Source organism: Anomaloglossus baeobatrachus, chromosome 5, assembly GCF_048569485.1.
Source record: "Anomaloglossus baeobatrachus isolate aAnoBae1 chromosome 5, aAnoBae1.hap1, whole genome shotgun sequence".
Taxonomy (NCBI): domain Eukaryota; kingdom Metazoa; phylum Chordata; class Amphibia; order Anura; family Aromobatidae; genus Anomaloglossus; species Anomaloglossus baeobatrachus.
Window position 1 is genome coordinate 526,904,639 of NC_134357.1, and position 20,721 is coordinate 526,925,359.

The window sequence follows — 20,721 nt, forward strand, 5'->3', positions numbered from 1 at the left end:
ATACAGATCTTATTACATTTCAATATCACTGCCTGAAAATTAAATTCATATTTATATTACAAACTATTTTATAAAATTTCCCTACAAATTGTGATACAATTCAATTATCAAATGACTAAGATTTTAAACCGGAAAGAAGGCACTAATACGAAATTATGTTGATTATGATGTTAGGTCACAAGATTGCGATCTTTCAATTTTTTACTTCTTTGTTGAAACTGTCTACTCCCTAAGTTAATATTTCACTTTATCTGCCACCAATTGTTTCCAGTTTTCCCCTCTAACGCCTGGCTTGTGTCACTTCCTTTCATGATGATGTAGTGCTTATTGTTTATGCGTTAATTTTTTAAGAATAAAATTCATATCAAAAAGAGTGTGAATAATTCCTAAAAAGTCAACTTAACATATGTATGAATCTGTAACTAGTCTACATTTAGTGAATACTACTCACTTGGGTAGTCATATGTAGGAATCTCCTCTTTACACCACTCAGTACCCCTCACATATGTCTCTGTAGTATTAATATGGGTCAGATCTTCACCCTGAAACAAATATTGTAAAAGTCACAGACAGATGGAGAAGTCACATCTATGATCAGCTCTAATCCGGCCATCTCCACTATTCTCATTACACAAGTATAAAACACATAATACTGGTGGATAAAACAAGACTGAGCACAAGACCTTCACAGCCGTCTACACATCATAGGGAGATTTCATGACACCTTCTCTCCATCTACCTGATCATCCTGAACATTGGGATCTTCTTGTTTACAGTCCTGTGGAAGAAGAGGATGGGGACATCTCTCCGGTGTTGTCCTCTTACTGGATAAAACTGAAGGAAACACATACAGGGACTGAATTCATTCTTTACATACAGATAATTATAGGCCGTGTGTGTCTATTACCTCGTGATGTCAGGGGCTGGGGAACATCCATCATGACATCCTTATACAGAATTTTGCGTCCTTGTTTACAGTCCTGTTGAAGAAGAGGACGGAGATATTTCTCTGGTGTTGTCCTCTCACTGGGTAGAACTGGAGAAAACACATACAGGGAGTGAATTCATCTTTACATACAGATAATTATAGGCCGCGTGTATTTAGTCCTGGCTATAACCTGGTGATGTGAGGGGCTGGGGAACCTCCATCATGATGTTCTTGTAGAGATCTTTGTGTCCTTCTAAATACTCCCACTCCTCCATGGAGAAATAGATGGCAACATCCTGACATCTCATGGGAACCTGATATGATATATATGATACTGTTATCCCCCCTATCCCTTCATAGTGTTACTGTATACTGTCCCAGCATTCCCAGCAGTGTCACCTCTCCAGTCAGCAGCTCAATCATCTTGTAGATGAGTTCTAGGATCTTCTGGCCATTGATGTCCTCATGTATCAGGGGGTGAGGTGGAGGCTCCGTGATTGGGCTCAGGGGTCTTAACCATCCCTCAGACACAGATTCCTGACAGTGATCACTAGAGGTCTTCTTCACTACTTTGTAATCCTGGTTATGGAGAGACACATTAATAAATCTCACTACAGACATTTCCAGATTCCTCACCTCTCCAGTTCTGTACATCTGTTATTCCCATAGATAAGAATGATGTAATGTGACGTCATCAGAATCTCTCACCTCTCCAGTAAGCCGGAAGAGGATCTCTAGGGTGAGGTGTAATATCCTCTCCGCCATATTGTCCCTGTCCCTTTCCATCCTTGATGGGTCAATCATGAAAATTCTCTTATATAGAAGATCTCCACTGAGAGGATCCAATACTGAAGGGACCTGAATGGGAAGATGACGATGTAACATCATAAAGAATCCCATATAATAATAATAATAATAATTAATAGCGATAATGAGAGGAAATATATGAGGAGACAGAACAAATAGATGTCTTATTCTAAATCTCTTTCCATGAACTGAAACATACAGTAAGTTTAATATCTTATGAAGGCAGCTCCTCCATGTCACACATCTTCACATGAACATTACACTAATCGTTGGCAGCATGTAGGGCACATTATCTTTCTAAACCATCATGGAGTAGAACAGTCACATCACTTACATACTGGCATCAAATAATGTCATTGCAGCGATGGAAACAGAGACTGAAGGAAACAATGAGATCATCAGTGCTGGAATGTGTAGGATATAACACATTCGGTATAATTTTTTTTTCTACATTCTAATCAGATAATGTAAACAGGTACATAGATAGAAATCACAGGGCCCTATCGCAAAAGTTCTAATTGGGCCCCCCTATAAATATATACAGTCTATATATTTTTACTGAAATACATACATACATGTGAGTACTCGGTTGTGCTGGCTCTAGCGCAGTCATACTTGCAGTCAAAAATCAAGTTATCTCTTATCTCGATGATAGGGGATAACTTACTGATTGTTGGGGTCTGATCATTGGGACTCTGAGCGATCCTGAGAATGGGACACTACAGCTCAGACAACGAATGGATTGGAGGTGCGCATGCTCGATTTCTTCTCTATTCACTGTTTTTGGAACTGATGAAAATAGGCGAGCATAGCGCTTAGCAGTTCTATAGATAATTATCTATGAAGCTGATTGCTTCATTCAGCACGGTACTGCAGAGCCCTGTTCTTGGAATCTCTGGGGCACCCAGTGGTCGGATTACCAGTGATCAGGAAGTTAACCCCTATACCAGGGTGGGGCCGAATGCGGCCTGCAATTACCTTTTCTGTGGCCCTCAAGCAGATTCCCGCGAACCACAGTGCCTGGGCAGCAGCCACATCTTGCTGGCTGCCAACCCTTTAAAACCCATGTGTGCTGCGAGCATGTGCACACAGCGTTGACTACTGAATTATTATTATTATTATTTATTTATAGAGCACTATTAAATCCATGATACTGTACATGAGAAGGGGTTACATACAGAATACATATACAAGTTACAGTAGACAGATTAGTATAGAGGGAAGAGGGCCCTGCCCTTGAGGGCTTACATTCTATAGGATTTTGGGGAGCAGACAGTAGGTGGGGTGTAGGTTGGGCGGCAGCTCCGCACGGTGGTCAGGCGGCAGCGTGTGCATATATTAAAGAATTGAAGATGATGTATTTTGTGGGTAGGGTTAGCGTATGATGCGCTCCCATCCCACAGAAAAAGTGGACTTGCAGACCCACCATCCCCAGTGCTGTATATACCCCCAGTGCTGTCTGTGCCCCAGTGATGTATGTGCCCCGCAGTGATTTATCTACCCCCAGTGCTGTATGTTCCTCCCAGTAATGTATATAACATTCAGTGATGCTTGTGTCCCTCAGTGAAGTGATGTCTGTGCCCCACAGCTATGTCTATGTTTCCCAGTGTAGCATATACCCCCCAGTGTTGTATATATAACTCCCTATGATGTGATGACTGTGTCTCCCAGTGATGTCTATGCCCCACAGTTATGTCTATACCTCCCAGTGATGCATGTACCTCTTGTGGTTTCTATACCCCCTACTGATTTATATACCCAAGTAATATATATACCCTCAAGCGATCTATATACCCCCAGTGAGGTATATACTTCCCAGTGATGTATATACCCCCACTGATGTATATACCTTTAGTGATATATATATATATATATATATATATATATATATATATATATACACACCTCTGATTGATGTCAATAACCCCCAGCCTCTCCAGTGATGTATATGCCCCCAGCACTTTCGGTGATTTATATACCCCAGCCCCTCCTGTGATGTCTAAGCCCCCAGTATCTCCTGTGATTAATATGCCCCCAGTATTTCCTGTTATGTATATGCTCCCAACATCTCCTGTGATGCATCTGCCCCATCATCTCCTGTGATGTATACGGCAGAGCATCTCCTGTTATGTATATATGCCCACAGTCCCTCCTTTAATGTATGTGCCCCCAGCCTCTCTTGTGACGTATATATGACCCAGCCCCTCCGGTGATGTGTGTGCCTCCATCCTCTCTTGTGATGTATATATACCGTCAGCCCCTCCTGTTATGCATATGTCCCTGCTCCTTATGTGATGTACATTCCCCAGCCCCTTCTGTGATGTATATGCCCCCAGCGTCTCCTGTGATGTATATGCCCCCAGTGTCTCCTGTGATGTACTGTATATGCCCCAATATCTCCTGTGATGTATATGTCCCAGCCCCTCCTGGGATATATATGCCCCTAACCCCTCCTGTGATGTACTGTATGTGCCCACAGCCTTTAGTATGATGTATATGCCCCAGTGTCTCCTGTGATGTATATGCCCCGACCCTCTGTGATGTATATGCCCCTGGCCCCTCCTGTGATGTATGTGCCCCCAGCCTCTTGTGATTTATATATACCCTTAGCCCCTCCTGTGATGTGTGTCAGCTCCTCCTGTGATGTATATGCCCAAGCCCCTCCTGTGATGTATATACCCTCAGTCCCTCCTGTGATAAATATGTCCCAGCCCCTCCTGTGATGTATATGCTCCCAGTTTCTGCTGTAATGTATATACCCTCAGCCCCTACTGTGATGTATATGCCCCCAGTGTCTCCTGTGATGTATATGCCCCTGCATCTCCTATGATGTATATGCCCTCAGTCCCTCCTATGATGTATATGAATACAGCCCATCCTGTGATGTATATGCCCTCAGCATCTACTGTGATGTACTTGCCCCTGTCCTTCCTGTGATGTATATGCTCCCAGCGTCTCCTGTGATGTATATGCCGCCAGCATCTCCTGTGATGTTATGCCCCAAGCCCCTCCTATAATATACATACAGCAGTCCCAAAGTCTCCTATGTGATAGATATGATTGACAAAACTTATCACAAAAAATTGACTGCGCTCCAGACCGAGACAAACCTGGAAAAGCGGTTGTGAAAAACAAAAGAAAAATATCACCTAACATCACAGCCGCACTAAAGAAATGCAGCTCAAGCCAACCCAGTAGGGGTGAGTAAATTAATTGCTTGATAAAATACAGTAGGGTATTTTTCAAGTTGATAATTTTGTTCGGCCGTCGAATGATGGTAGAATTTCCAAATGGCCCTTGGCAGAAAAAAGGTTCCCCACCACTACCCTAGCCTATGGATCAGGGATAACTTGATTTTTGGTGAATAACCCTGTAAAGAGCCCGGTTGATTCTCCTATTCCAAGAACAAATATGTACATACACAAGTACGCACATAGAGATACATAAACACATATACATGCGCACACACATACACAGAGACACACACATATACTTTTTTATGATAGACATATTATTCAGTCTCCATACTCAGTATCCTATATATAGCTCCCTCTCCCATCCCAGTCGAGACGTGGAGGTTGACCACTGACCACATAGTTCAAGGATCAGCTGAAAAGGGGCTGCAGAAACCACTTTGGAGGAGGGAAACACTGCACACAAAGGACTGATAACAGCCTCCTGCCTTTCCGTGAGCCGTCTTCTGCTCTGACCTCAGGTACCTGAGATTCCCAAGTAAGAAGGGTACAGTGAATGCAGCAAGAGACATATTGTAAGTGATACTGTGCTGTGCGCCTCCTCCATTGTCGTGGCTTCTGTATTGTGCGGCCGAGCCCCCTAATATTACAATGAGCACACACCACTGGGGGGCACCGTGCAGGAGGACAGAGACACCAGTCAGTGAGCACTCGTTAGTCTGGTGGGGAAGTGTTCATTTGTCAGAGCGCCTTTCTTCTTGAATAATGGGCCCCTTTTTCAGTGCCCGCACTCGGCGCAGAGCCATACTTTCCTATACTTGCCAACCCTTCTATCTGGGTATCCATATGATGACACCTTGACTCAGGTGCCCCATAGCAGCTGCATGGTCTGCCTCTGTGGTCTGCCTCTTTGTGCAGTACGCCCCTGAATGTAAAACGCCACTGGTTTTAACTAAAGAAAGACAAAAGAAAGCATACAACTAGATAACTAGAGGCTGCACATAAAAAAGAAACTTTAATGATACTATCCAAAGATAGTGAGGAACTGGGTTAAGATCAGACTAAAAAGCAGTCCACAAGAAGGATAAAATAAATAGATGGATGGCAAAGACTATGCAACAATACTGCAATCCAATGCATTCATGTAATAAATCAATATACAGAAAATATGTCAATACTAACAATATATCCCAATTTTCAACAATTGGAACAATAATGCATTGTATACCAATAGTAATGGGGATCACATTATAGTTCCCACATTAGCAGTGAAATGTGACAGCCATGTGGACAGAAATGAAGACTATGACATCTGAGCCTTCAGAAATTAGACCATGTGGGGTGGATTTTAGTCCGATCAAAGGCCATATTGTACATCATTGTCTTTGGACAGTTTTATTTGTGCGCATGTCATTTCTCCTCCTAGGTCTGCTCCCTTCTTCAGGTTTGACATATTTATACTGCTACCTGCCCTGGTGTTAGGGGAGATGTTAGCACCAGATGTTCTAGATGGCGCAGGCTTTCCCAGCCTTTGAGACTAGGCTGGACAGGACCTATTGTGCTGTCCAGTCTGGTAGTATGTGTGTGCTGTTTGTCATGATCAGTTCCTTGCCTTGGCCAATTGGACAGCACCAGACCCAAAAGCTTAGTGCTGTGAGCTGCCAGTTATACTTTGTTTCTATTCTGGTACAATCCATTTTCTACTTGCTTAATTTTCCACTTGTCTGACCATGGTCTGTTTCCTGTCCATTCTTTTGCTTCATGATTTTGTACCATACTGCCTTTCAGGTTCTGACCCAGCTACCTGACCACTCTCTTTTTTCTAATTCTTTATTTAAAGACAAACCCAGAACTGAAAAGAAGATAGTGTGCTCCCAAAGGAGCTGTAAAATATAATCAAGCAAAAACATAGCACCAATTGCACATGGTCAATCAATAAACATTTACAAATCCCAGACTTCCATCAATTCAGGTCTGAGCAATTTTAAAGGCTAGAAAAGAGACCTTCAATAGAAGGGAGAAAAGACAGACAAAGAAGAATAATTAAGAAACAGCAAGGGAAAAGAAGGCCAAATAAAATAAATAAATAAATAAAAATTGAAAAAAGGGAGCTGGGGAAGTTCTTCCAGGGACATCAGACAACCAGGTCATCGGGGAATGCCTGTGAGTCAGAGAGTAATCTAGTGTACTCAGCTGAATATTTGAACTCCAGTCATGGAAACCAAGTCCTATAAAAAGCCTCATACCGATCATTAAGAGACAATGTCATATCCTCCATGTGCAAAAGGCTATTGACCTTGGAAACCCACTACGCCACAGTGAGAGGGAGGCAGACTTCCACTTAAGTGAGATGCACAGCCTGGCAGCCATAACCAAGAACCTCAGCGGTGAGCGCTTCTAGAAAGGAGCAGAGGACTCCGATGACTGTAAAAGGAACAGCTCCGGGTCCAGTGTCTCAGTCGTGCCTACCACAAGTCAGATCACCTTTCCCACATCCGACCAGAACTGCTGCAGAGAAGGACAAGACCAAAATATATGTACAACGTCCTCCTCCCTTGAGTCACATCTCCAACAGTGGATATCCACCGAGGGGAACATCTTATGGAATTTAGTCGGTGCCCTGTACCACCTAGCCAAAAGCTTAAAATTGGATTATTGAAGCCTGGACCTAATCAAAGTTTTATGCGTGAACAATAAAATTGTATCCCTTTGTGTATAGTTAAGGTAATTCCCAAGTCTCTCTCCCACTGCAACAAATAACCCGAGGGGTGAAACATATCCTCCGGAATAGACAGCATAGCATATGCCAGAGAGAGGTAGCGCCGTAGCTAAACCTTTCCCCAGGAATAAATTCTCAAACCTTTCAGGAGGACCAGCATATTGAGCAAAGCAGGGGAGGGAGCAAATGAGAGAGCACAGGTAATGTCTCAATTGCATAGCCCGCCATCTCCCCAGGGGACCCGGCGAGAGATAGTCTTGGATAGCAGTAAAAGAGGGCCATTCGCCACCAATTCCCAAGTAACAAGCTCTAAATCTACCCCTAAAACCCATCCCTGAAAGATGGGGTCCGAAAGGCCAGGACGGAAATCCTATTATCGGTGAAAGGGGAGAAGGCACTGGGAGAAGTAATCTGCGCACCTCTCGTTTGGAACAGCAATCCATTGTGGCACTGATAGTGGGATGGAACCTCAAGGAGTACGGGGAAAAGTTCAGGAGCCATGGAATAGCAGGAAGTTGTATTTCCGAGAAACTCTATATTTTAAGGATACCCAAGGCTTCATTGGCGAGTGTCGGCACCAATCTATCACCCCAACCATGTTGTGAGCCCAGCAATACCTTTTCAGATCCAGAATGCCCAATCTGCACCTACTCTTGGGCTTGCTTAGAAGGGATTAGGAAAGTCTTGCTGGTTTATTTGCCCATATAAATTTAGTTTGTAGAGAAGCCATGTCACTGAAAAAGGAGCCAGGGATCCTAATAGGCAGGGACTGAAAAAGATATAAGAGACGAGATAAGATATTCATCGTCAAGATTTCACATCTCCCAAACCATGTGAAGAGACCTTTAGCACATTTTGAGCAGGCTGTTTTGATGGTCTGCAAGAAAGGAAAAAAGTTCAGCTTAAAGTGAACCTGTTAGGTGCAATATACACTGAGAACCACAAGCAATTCTGGGTGGATATTGCTATTCACTGCCTAACTGTCCCTGTATACACTAGCATAGATAAAGAGATCTTTAGAAAAAGTATTTAAAGATCTTTTATTGTATGCTAATGAGCATTGGGACTAGTCACAAGGGTGTGGCTTCCCTTGCTAGTCAGACCCATTAGCATGCTAGCACGCCCATGTGGGCGTACTAACATGTTAATGAATGTGCAGCATCACAGGATGATCTCACTCACCTCTCCACTGACATCGCCGCCGACCGCTGGATTTCGGCTCAGTGCGCATGACCCCGGAGTTTGGGTCATGCGCACTATGAAGCCGGTGTACGCGCCCTGGCTTCAAACTGAAGTAGTGCGCATGACCCAAACTCCGACGTCATGCGCACTGAGCCGAAGTCCAGCGTCGGACGTGATGGTGGCGGAGAGGTGAGTGAGATTATCCTTTGATGCTGCGTATTCATTAGCATGTGAGTACGCCCACAGGAGCATACTAACATGCTAATGGGGCCAACTGGCCAGGGGAACTAACGCCCAGGGGACTAGTGCCCTCTTTTATTAGCATACAGTAAAAGATCTTTAGAAATACTTTTTCTAAAGATCTCTTTATCTATGCTACTGGATACAGGGACGGTTAGGCAGGGATTAGCAATATGCACCCAGAACTGCTCGTGGTTCTGGGTGCATATTGCACCTGACAGGTTCCCTTTAAATAGGGAGTTACTATCTGCTGACAACTGGATCCCCAAGTACCTCAGAGAGTGAGCGGCCCACTTGAAACTAAATGAGGCCTGCAGAGTGACTACGAGTTCATGAGGAAAGGAGACATTCAAGGCCTCAGACTTTGACATGTTGATCTTAAAGTTAAATAGGGAAGAGTATTTTTCAAATTCTCTCATCAAATTTGGGAGTGAAACCTGAGGGTTGGTAATAAATAATAGTAGATCGTCCGCATACGCTGAAATTTTGCATGAGGAGTCTTTTAGTCCATTGGCTCGAGATGTTGACCTGAGCACTCCTAGCTGCCAGCTCGCACCATCGGCCAGCAACTGACTGTGGCCCCAGCTCAGGGTCTCGTGTAAGAGAAGTTTTCATGTGTGCACGTTTCTCTATTCGTGGAACAGCAGAGAACCGAGAGTGGCTCCAATTGGTGACAATGCGGGAGGCCACATATGATGATGATAAGGCAATCACTGATGTTTTCTATCCTCAACTGGACGGGCTAACTGTAATGAAAGGTCTATGAACTCGAGGATGCCAAATAGAAATACTAGTATGGTATCCAATCCTTAAAGGGTTAATGCCCCCTGCGCCCAGTAATGGGGAATCTCCACATACCTCCACCTGCAGAGCCGCACACTAGATATATGGCTGCTCTGTGCTTACAGGACCTGTGATGATGTCACATGGAGGGGAGGAGTCAGGGGTCACATGATCAGCTTCTCTGTATGCAGAACTCTGGTCTTGTTGTCGTGGTCCTGGATGAGGGGAATATTTGAGTCCAGGCCTCAGGTTCCCGGAGAGCTGACCACTTACTCGGAGACTTAAGAACATTTACTAAGTGATGCATCGGTGCTCCTTAATCATCAGGTTTAAAGGGGTTATCCGGCTTAATTTGCTTTTTTTTTATTATTTCCCTATTGGGCTACATTGGGGCAGGTAAGTAGATAGAGACCACTTAGGCCGGTTTCACACATCCGGCTTTTTGCCGTTTTGCCGGATGCGGCGCTCTCCCGTACAGTTAATACAGTACAATGACAGCGCTGTAACTTCTGGGTCACATGCGCCGGTCACATGACAGCATGTGACCGGCGCTTGTTGCGCTGTCATTGTACTGTATTAACTTACGGGAGAGCGCCGCATCTGGCAAACCGGCAAAAAGCTGGATGTGTGAAACCGGCCTTACCTGCCCTGCTGTCAGCCCCTCTCCCCCGGCTCAGAGCGGTCATGTGACCGCTCCTGCCGCAATTTTGCTGCTTCCGGTCATTTCATGTCTACATGCGCAGGGCCATGTTGACATGCAAATGTGGAACAGCATGTTGCCTCCCTGCTGGGCTGTACAGTGCGATGAGCCCCGCCCCCTTCCCTGCACCCTCCCACACATTCCCCCGCACCTCCTCCTGCACTGCTGTGGGGGTCCGTGACCTGGCGGCGGGGCCTGGCGGCGGCTGCCATGGTGTCAGCTCCAGCACCGGCCCCCCTGCTCAGGATCACACATTCAAATATACACAGATCACCGATGCCGGTACATTTGAAAGTGCTGATGAGAAGCAGCGCAGCGCTGCTTCTCATCACTGTCCCTCCCGCTGTCTGAGCTCTCTTCAGCACAGCGGTGACGTCACCACTGTGCTGATATGTCTAGAGCACAGACAGCGCGCGAACGTGCAGGAGCGGCGGGGAGCGATGACGGGTGAGTATGTACTCCCTATGGGGTGGTGTGTGTGTGTGTGTGTTGCAGAGCCCGATGTGGGGCTGTTATTTGCAATGCTGTAGTGTAGTGCCCTGCCCTGTAGTGCGCTGCCGTGTAGTGTGCTGCCCTGTAGTGTCCTGTCCTGTAGTGCGCTGTAATGTGCTGCCCTGTAGTGTCCTGTCCTGTAATGTCCTGCCCTGTAGTGTCCTGCCCTGTAGTGTCCTGTAGTGTGCTGCCCTGTAGTGTCCTGCCCTGTAGTGTCCTGCCCTGTAGTGTGCTGCCCTGTAGTGTCCTGTAGTGTCCTGCCCTGTAGTGTCCTGTAGTGATCTGCCGTGTAGTGTGCTGCCCTGTAGTGTCCTGTAATGTGCTGCCCTGCAGTGTCCTGCCCTGTAGTGTCCTGTAATGTACTGCCCTGTAGTGTCCTGTCCTGTAGTGTCCTGTAATGTGCTGCCCTGTAGTGTCCTGTCCTGTAGTGTCCTGTAATGTGCTGCCCTGTAGTGTCCTGTCCTGTAGTGTCCTGTAATGTGCTGCCCTGTAGTGTCCTGTCCTGTAGTGTCCTGTAATGTGCTGCCCTGTAGTGTCCTGTCCTGTAGTGTCCTGTAATGTGCTTCCCTGTAGTGTCCTGTCCTGTAGTGTCCTGTAATGTGCTGCCCTGTAGTGATCTGTCCTGTAGTGTCCTGTAATGTGCTGCCCTGTAGTGTCCTGTCCTGTAGTGTCCTGTAATGTGCTGCCCTGTAGTGTCCTGTCCTGTAATGTGCTGCCCTGTAGTGTCCTGTCCTGTAGTGTCCTGTAATGTGCTGCCCTGCAGTGTCCTGCCCTGTAGTGATCTGCCGTGTAGTGTCCTGCCGTGTAGTGATGAGAGGTCAGTGCTGGGGAAGAATATACTGACAGGGAATGTGTGTGCAGGGGGCGGGCAGAGGGTGCGGCTGGACACTGGGGTGGGGCTGGACAGTGAGGCCGGGCGGTGCCAGCTGTGACTGGGAGGTTTTGCACAGGAAGTGGTCATGTTTGCTGGAGCTGAATGTAAACAAGAAGCTGCACAGAATAAAAGGTATAATTCAAGAGGAACAAAAGTTAGAAAACAAAAAATAACAATGTAGGGGTGATTAATATGACAATACAGCACAGATTAGCTTAAACTCAAACATTTTTGTTATGTCGGACAACCCCTTTAAGAGAGAGTAAACTTTCTCATTGTGTTTTTTTTCGAAACCAAAAAGACACACCGTCATTTATGAATAAGCTTTCTTGTGATCACGTTTCGGGTCACAGACCCTTCAACAGGCTTCATATAGAAACAAAAATATAGTCCAATTTAAAGGGAACCTGTCAGGTGCAATATGCACCAAGAACCACGAGCAGTCCTGGGTGCATATTGCTAATCCCTGCCTAACCGTCCCTGTATACACTAGCATAGATAAAGAGATCTTTATAAAAAGTATTTCTAAAGAACTTTTACTGTAAAATAATGAGTGAGGTGACTACTTCCAAGAGTGTTATATCCCCCAATTAGTTCAACCTCGTATGTTAGCATGCCCACAAGAATGTGCTAACATGCTATACAATGCAGCGTCACCAGCGGTGATATGTGTACCTGTGTTCGCTGTGACCGCGCTCCTGAATGCTGAGCACTTCCAGTCATGTGCAGTATGAAGTCGGGGGTATACGTCCCGGCTTCAGAGAGGTCTACTGTGCATGACTGGAAGTGCGGGGTATTCAGAAGCACAGACACAGCAAATACAGGTACGTGTGTCACCGCTGGTGATGCTGCATTGAAAAGCATGTTAGTACACCCCTGTGGGCGTACTAAGATGATAAGAGGGCGGACTAGTCTGGGGATATACTGAAACACCCTTGGGACTAGTCCCCGCGCTCATTAGCATATGGTAAATGATCTTCAGAAATACTTTTTCCAAAAATCTCTTTATCTATGCTAGTGTATACAGGGACGGTTAGGCAGGGATTAGCAATATGCACCCAGAACTGCTCATGGTTCTGGGTGCATCCTGTACCTGACAGGTTCCCTTTAAGAAATAATGTGGTCAGGCACAATAGCTGATCAGTCATGATAAACAAACAATTAGTAACCCAGATACATGGGATATGCCGCTACAACTAGAGATGAGCGGACCTGAACTTTAAAGTTTGGAGTTCGTACCAAACACAGACTTTATAAAAAAAAAAAATCAGTCTTTTGAGTTCAGAGTTCGCGTGGTTTATGTATGCTGACCACTCGTGAGAGCATCACTGTGCTCAGTGACGCTCGGTGCTCAGCGTGAGCCGCTTGCAGTGAATGGCTCACACTGCGTTATCGGATGTAGTGTGTACAAAACAAAATAAATATATAAAAACCTTGTTCTTCCTCTCCTGGGAGTATTCCGTTTATGGCTAGCTGTATGTGGGCGGAGAGCCAAACTGCTCAATCAGTGACTGCCAATGTGGTTTGAGTCCAGAACAGAACTTTATTTAAAGTCCACCTGAACCCACAAAACCCGAACTTCCACAGGTCCGCTCATCTCTAACTACAACTTAAAACAGTTATGAGATTCAGCAATTAGAAAATGCACCGCAGGGAAATTTAAGGGGGGATGTAGTAATACAACAGATGAGCCACATTACAACAGGAAACATAAGTACATTGTCATTCACCTGATCTCAAATTTAGATGAAAACATAGAGGCTGAAAAAATGTTCCATAAATTCAAACAATATGCTTCGGAAGGATCCAGAATGTAAAAGTGCTTCTCAATAAATTAGAATATCATCAAAAAGTTAATGACTGCCTTCTGGACATCTGTCAAGTCAGCACTCTTCCCCATAATTGTGCAGCCTACTGAACCAGACTAAAGGTGGCTTTACACGCTACGAGATCGCTAAAGCGATCTCGTTGGGCTCACGGAATTTGTGACCCACATCCGGCCGCTTTAGCGATGTCGTTGTGTGTGACACCTATGAGCGATTTTGAATCGTCGCAAAAACGTTCAAAATCGCTCATCGGTGACATGCCCCCATTATTATTATTGTTTATTTATAGAGCACCATTGATTCCATGGTGCTGTACATGAGGGGGTTACATACAGAATACATATACACGTTACAATAGACAGACTATCACAGAGGGAAGAGGGCCCTGCCCTTGCGGGCTTACATCCTAAAGGATTTTGGGGAGGAGACAGTAGGTGGGGTGTAGGTTGGGCGGCAGCTCCGCACGGTGGTGGGGCGGCAATTATCGTTGCTGCTGTAGTAACGAGGTTGTTTGTCGTTCCTGCGGCAGCACACATCACTATTCGCTATATGTGATGCCGCTGGAACGACAAACATCTCCTTACCGCGTCCACCGGAAAAAGAGGAAGGAATGAGGTGGGCAGCATGTTCCGGCCGCTCATCTCCTCCCCTCCTTTTCTAATGGGCGGCGGTTCAGTGACGCTGCTGTGACGCTGAACGAACCGCCGCCTTAGGAAGGAGGCGGTTTGCCGGTCACAGCGACGTCGCAGAGCAGGTATGTGCGTGTGACGCTGCCGTAGCGATAATGTTAGCTACGGCAGCAATCAACACATATCAGCCGTACGATGGGGTCAGGTGCTATCACGCTCGACATCGGCTAGCGATGTCGCAGCGTGTAAAGCCCGCTTCAGGGACCATTTTAAACACTTATGAATCCTTTGCAGGTATTTTGGAGTAATTATTGTAATTTTCTGAGATAATGACTTTTGGGTTTACATTGGCTGTAAGCCATAATCATCACCATTAACATAAATAAACACTTAAAATAGATCACTGTGTGTAATGACTATATAATATATGCATTTCCCTTTTTGTATTGAACTACTGAAATAAATTAACTTCTTGATGATATTCTAAGTTATTGAGATGCACTTGTGTAAGTGCTCACTGGTGGTGTCCACGGCTCATAAGGGAAAAACCTGGTGACAGATTCCCTTTAAATGCGCAAAGCTTAAATAATGGATCTGTTAACAGATGGCATAACAGATTAGTGCAGATTTTCCTAGGAAATTTCAATTGCATAGAAGTTTTTCTCCAGGCATTGAATGTCCCTTATTATGCTTTGGGGTCTCTCAGGGTGCAGGACTCTTGGACCCGCTTCTCCACGCCACCACTTACGCCCCTGCCCTATGGTAAGGGCTTAGCTTCCATACATGGCTTATATCTGATTGCTTACTTACTATGGGCAGACAGCTAAGGCTGCTTTCACATATCCGGTTTTTCCTGTGCGGCACAATCCGGCGCTTTGCAGAAAAAACGCAACCGTTTTATTTTTGCCGCCGTTTGCGGGTTTTTTTGCATAGACTTACATTAGTGCCGCATGGGCTTGCGTTCCGTCCGGTTTTTGCCGCATCCGGCAGATTTAGCCGATGCGGCGGCCGGATGGAACGTTGCCTGGCACGTTTTTTTGGCCGGCAAAAAAACCCGCATCCATCCGATGCGGTGCGATTTGCAATGCATGCCTATGGACGCCGCATGCGGCGTCCTGCGGCAACAACCGCATCCGGTCGCCGCATGCAGTTTTTTACACTGCGCATGCTCAGTAGACTGCCGCAAGCGGCAAAAACCGGACAGGCCTCATGTAAAAATCGTATGCAAAGGATGCTGTTTTGTCGCCGCATCCGTTGCATAAGTTTTAGAGCCAGATTGGCCGGCTCTGCTAAAACCGGAGGTGTGAAAGCAGCCTACGGCTACTTTCATACATCAGTTTTTTTTCATCAGGCACAATCCGGAAAAAACGGATCCGGCGCCGGATCTGTTTTATCCTTATTGATTTGTATTAGCGCCGGATTGTGCCTGATGGCCTTGCGTTGCATCCGGATTTTGCCGGATCCAGCGTAATTGGCTAATGTGGCGGCCGGATGGAACATCTTTTGTAACGTTTTTTGTCTCTGAAAAAAAAAACGCATTGCGCTGGATCTGGCACGATACGACGTGATTTACAATGGAAGCCTATGTACGCCGGATCTGGCGTAATGCGGCAAAAAACTGATGCGGCCGCCGGATCCGGTTTTTTAAACTGCGCATGCTCCAACTCATTGAAAAAAACAGATCCAGCAAAAAAACGGACGAAACAGATGCAAAAACAGATGCACCGGATCCTTTTTTTGACGGATCAGGTATACCGGATCCGTCAAAAAAAAAGGATCCGGCGCATCCATTTTTTTTTTTTTTAACTTCGTTTTATTAACAATTTCAAACATGGTACAACTGACATTTGCCATATAAAGATAGCTCAGTATATAGATAGTAATATTTAAATATAACAATGAACAATCATATAAAGTCCATAATATCTTTAGCACTTAAGATAGAACAATGTTATTATCCATACTTCTTATCATTTGCATATGTATCTAATTTTATATTGAGCATAAGAACAACTCTATCAGCATGACCATATTTTGAAAACAAGATAGAAAAAGGAAGAGAAAAAGGAGAAAAGAAAGAACAACAACAACAGCCACATTGCATTATTATATCTCAATATACCATTGGACAGTGTTTCATATCCCAACATCTAGCGGGAACCACCATTATCCGCATAATCTCCCTCAAACCTCCGCAAGTGTGTCTGGAGAAGAATTCCACAAACCCCAGATTTTGTTAAATTTTCCCGGGCACCCCCTATTATAATATACCACCCGCTCATAGACTATGGTTGCATTGACTAGTTTAACCCAGGACCGCACAGTTAAATTCGAATCTCCCATCCACCTCAGAGCTATCAATTTCCTAGCCAGAAACAATGCCTCTCTGAGGAATATTGTCATGTAATGATCCCAGGACTCTTCCTCCATTACCCCAAACAGGCATATCAAAGGGTCACACAAAACAGGAATCGACACAATCGATGTCAGCAGAGATGTCACTCCCCGCCAGTACGAAGATATATTGGGACAGCTCCAGATCATATGTATGAAATTTGCCCCTGAGAGATGACACCTCGGGCACTCCGATGTACGAGAATGGCCCATACTAAATAATCGAGTTGGAGTAAGGTATGCCTGGTGGACAATGTAGCATTGAATCAACTTATTATTAACCGAAGGGGATACCGCAGTCAGAGATTCCAATATCTCTTCCCATTCCTCTCCCTGTAGAGAGGGAATTAGAGATTTCCATCTATCCTGGGCTGGCAAGGGGTCCGACTCCACCCCCACCGACAACAGGTAAGTATATATAGCTGAGATGAGGCCTCGAGGTCCTTGTGATTTTAGAATACCTATCATAGGAAGTGATGATATCAATTTCCTCACTCCAATTTTCTGTATGTGGGATTGAATCGCTGTGCGAATCTGCAGGTATCTAAAAAACTGTGATCTTGGAACATTATATTCAATCTGGACTTGTTCAAAGGACTTGAAGGTTGTGGTTCCCGGGACAAAAAGATCACCTAATGCATTGACACTGTGAGTGGCCCAGAATTGCGCCGAGGGGTGATCTCTCAGAGTATGGAAGTGGCTATTCCCCCATAATGGGAGTTCTGCCACCACCCCTTCGAAGTGTACCACCCTCTTGGCTTGTCGCCAGACTAATCTTGCCAACCTGAGGAGGGGTAATTTCCGTGGTGTTCTCAGTCCTTCTGATTCGAGAAAACCCACTAAACAATCAGTCCCTGCCGCGTGTGCCAAGTGACTCTCAGAGTTTGGCAGCTGACATCCAGTCATCCAAGTCTCTAGTGCCCTAAGCTGTCCCGCGAGGTAGTAGAGGAAGAACTCCGGCAGAGCCATCCCTCCCAGTCTTTTGGATCTCTGTAAAATTGATAACCGAAGTTTGGGTCTGGATTTTCCCCATATGAAAGAGGTAGTAAGTGAGTTCAACATTGAGAAGAAGGATTTGGGTACTGATACTGCACTATGTTGTAGTGTATAACTAAGCTTTGGAAGTAATATCATTTTGATTAAATTTATTCTGCCAACCACTGACAGGGGTAGCTTGCTCCACAAGTTATATTTAAGTTTAACGTGCTCCAGAAGTGGTGTTATACTCGTCTGCAGGTCTAGTGTATGGTCTTTCTGTATGTGTATTCCCAGGTATTTAAAGCTAGTTACCACTTGCAAAGGTGACCTACCCTCCATTGAAATTCCAGACCCGTTCATTAATGGCATCAAAGCAGACTTATCCCAGTTGATGCGTAGTCCCGAAAACTCCCCAAATTTGTCTATAGTGTCTATAACCACTGGTAGAGTCTCTTGCACTCGATCTAAGAAGACAACCATGTCATCCGCATACAATCCTATTTGATCTGTGCGGTCGGCTATAGTGATTCCAGTGATCTGTGGATGAGAGCGGATTCTAATTGCCAAAGCTTCAATAACTAGTGCAAACAATGCTGGAGACAGAGGGCATCCCTGTCTTGTGCCCCGGTTCAATGAGAAGGGTGTAGACATAGCACCATTGACTAGTATCCTGGCTGTCGGGGACCTATACAACATATGAATCCAATTACTGAATTTAGGCCCAAAAGCGAATCTCTGGAGGCAGGCAAATAAAAATGGCCATTCTACTGAGTCAAATGCCTTGGCCGCGTCCAGCGAGGCCAAGGCCCACTCGTTCTCCTGAACCAGTGTGCTATATTGCACTATGGACTGGACCCGTCTTATATTTATAGAGGTGTTTTTCCCAGGCATAAATCCGGTTTGATCTGGGTGAACTATACTCAATATGACTGAATTAAGCCTGGACGCCAGTATTTTGGTAAAGATCTTGTAATCCACGTTAACTAGGGATATAGGACGGTATGAACCGCAGTCTAGTGGGTCTTTACCCTCCTACCTCAGCACAACTATATGTGCTTCGTATAAGGAGGCAGGTAGAGAGTCGCTGGCTGAAAAATGTGAGAAAACCTCTAAAAGAATCGGGGCCAATACGTCACAATATTTACTATAGAATTCTATGGGAAGGCCATCTGGACCTGGGGATTTCCCCCTAGCCATATCCGAGATGGCAGTAATCACTTCATCCAGTGTGATGTCCGCCTCCAGAGACTCCCGTTGTGATCCACTCAAAGATGAAAACTCCAAATCCGACAAATATGTCACGCAACTTTGAACTCCATGAGGATTTCTAGAAGTGTATAGGGTTTTATAGTATTCACAAAAGCACTCTAAAATATCCTCAGGGGATGTAGCTATTGAGCCATCCATCCTCCGTATACCCAATATTGTATTTGAAGTGTTGTGTTGCCTAACCATATATGCCAATAATTTACTGGATTGATTTCCAAGCTCAAAATATGATTGTCGGGTAAAGAACAATTTGTGTTTGGACTTGGTCTCAGAGTGCTGCATATATAACCTATATGATTGCATCCAGGCCGCCCTATTTCCATCGGTTGGGGCCGATATATATATTGCCTCTAAGTCCCTAAGTCTCCCCTCTACTATATCATCCTCAGTTTTAGTCACTCTTTTAAGATATGTTATGGTTGAAGACAAACACCCTCTAAGGTAGGCTTTAAGAGTGTCCCACACCAAGTTAATATTCCAGGGTTTAGGGTGGGCTTCCAGGAAATCCTCTATTTGGGTCAAAGTTCAATCACTTTGATCTATTAGTTTCAGCCAAAAGGGGTTTAACCTCCAAAAGGGTTTACCAACACCTTGGTTAGTCTTGATAGTAAGAATCACTGGGCTGTGATCTGATATGCCCCTGACCCCGTGTACCACGTCATCCACCCAGGTTGCGATATTGCTCGACCCAAAAATATAATCCAGTCGGGACAGCGTGCATCTAGTAGAAGAATGACATGTATATTCTCGGGTGTTAGGATGCCGGAGTCGCCAAAGGTCAATCCACCCTCCGCGCATTGCTGCAAATCAGTCAAGTGTGTGGCCGAATGTTGTCCCCCTCCATCCATCCGAAACCTGTCCTGCTCCTCATTCATCACAAGATTAAAATCCCCCATACATAACACATACGCATCTGGATAATTGAGGGCAAAGCTCAGTGCTTGTTTAAGAATGGAGATGCGAGCTGGCGGGGGGTTGTAAATACATAATAGCACATAATCTCTAGAGTTTATAGACGCATATATAAACACAAATCGCCCCTCCGGGTCACGCCTCACCACCTTCACTTCCCAACGGATATGTCTATGGACCAATAGAGAGACACCCCTGGAGTAGCTGGTGTGGAACGCATGTGCCGACCATTGTACCCACGGTTTGTTTACTAGTCTGGCTGTGTCCCGTGTGAGGTGAGTCTCTACCAGTACCACCAGTTGGGCCTTGACTTGCTTAATTTGGGAGAATACCTTAATACGTTTTTTGGGCGATTTAAGGCCTCTGACATTCCAGGTCATAAATATTAGCTCTGACCCCATATTACATACATCTTTTTATAGAACCAGGATCCCAGGTATAATACGTTTTCTGCCCTGCAAGTAAGTGTGGTTAACCCTCCAACAGTAATAAGCCTGTCCCTGCAAAGAAATAAAGTTAATGCAATTGCAGCTGTAAACATATAGAACCAATATCGAACTTCAGGACCTTTCCAATAAGTCCTGTAAAACATTTCAAACATCAATGGGGATACCACCACTGAATACAGTGTCCTGGTATAGGTGGTATAAGGGTGCACAAGATAGGGCTCCCATTTCACAAGAACCAATTCCTGGCCAATTCCTCCATCACTCGAGGCACGGGGAAGTCCCATCTGTCTCCAAAGGGGGCTTCAAGCAACCATGGAAGAAGAGGGTCGCCAGGGGGTACAGAAA

At 45.2% G+C, this 20,721-nt stretch overlaps 1 protein-coding gene across 1 annotated transcript in view; it reads right to left on the reverse strand.

The window, feature by feature from the left end:
• The window catches only part of LOC142312901 (uncharacterized), a 266,818-nt gene that overhangs the window by 52,237 nt on the left and 193,860 nt on the right, over positions 1-20,721 (reverse strand). The window contains 6 exon segments of the mRNA XM_075351888.1: positions 452-542; positions 740-834; positions 908-1,036; positions 1,119-1,242; positions 1,328-1,507; positions 1,637-1,786. Coding sequence (XP_075208003.1) covers positions 452-542; positions 740-834; positions 908-1,036; positions 1,119-1,242; positions 1,328-1,507; positions 1,637-1,786 — 769 coding nt within the window.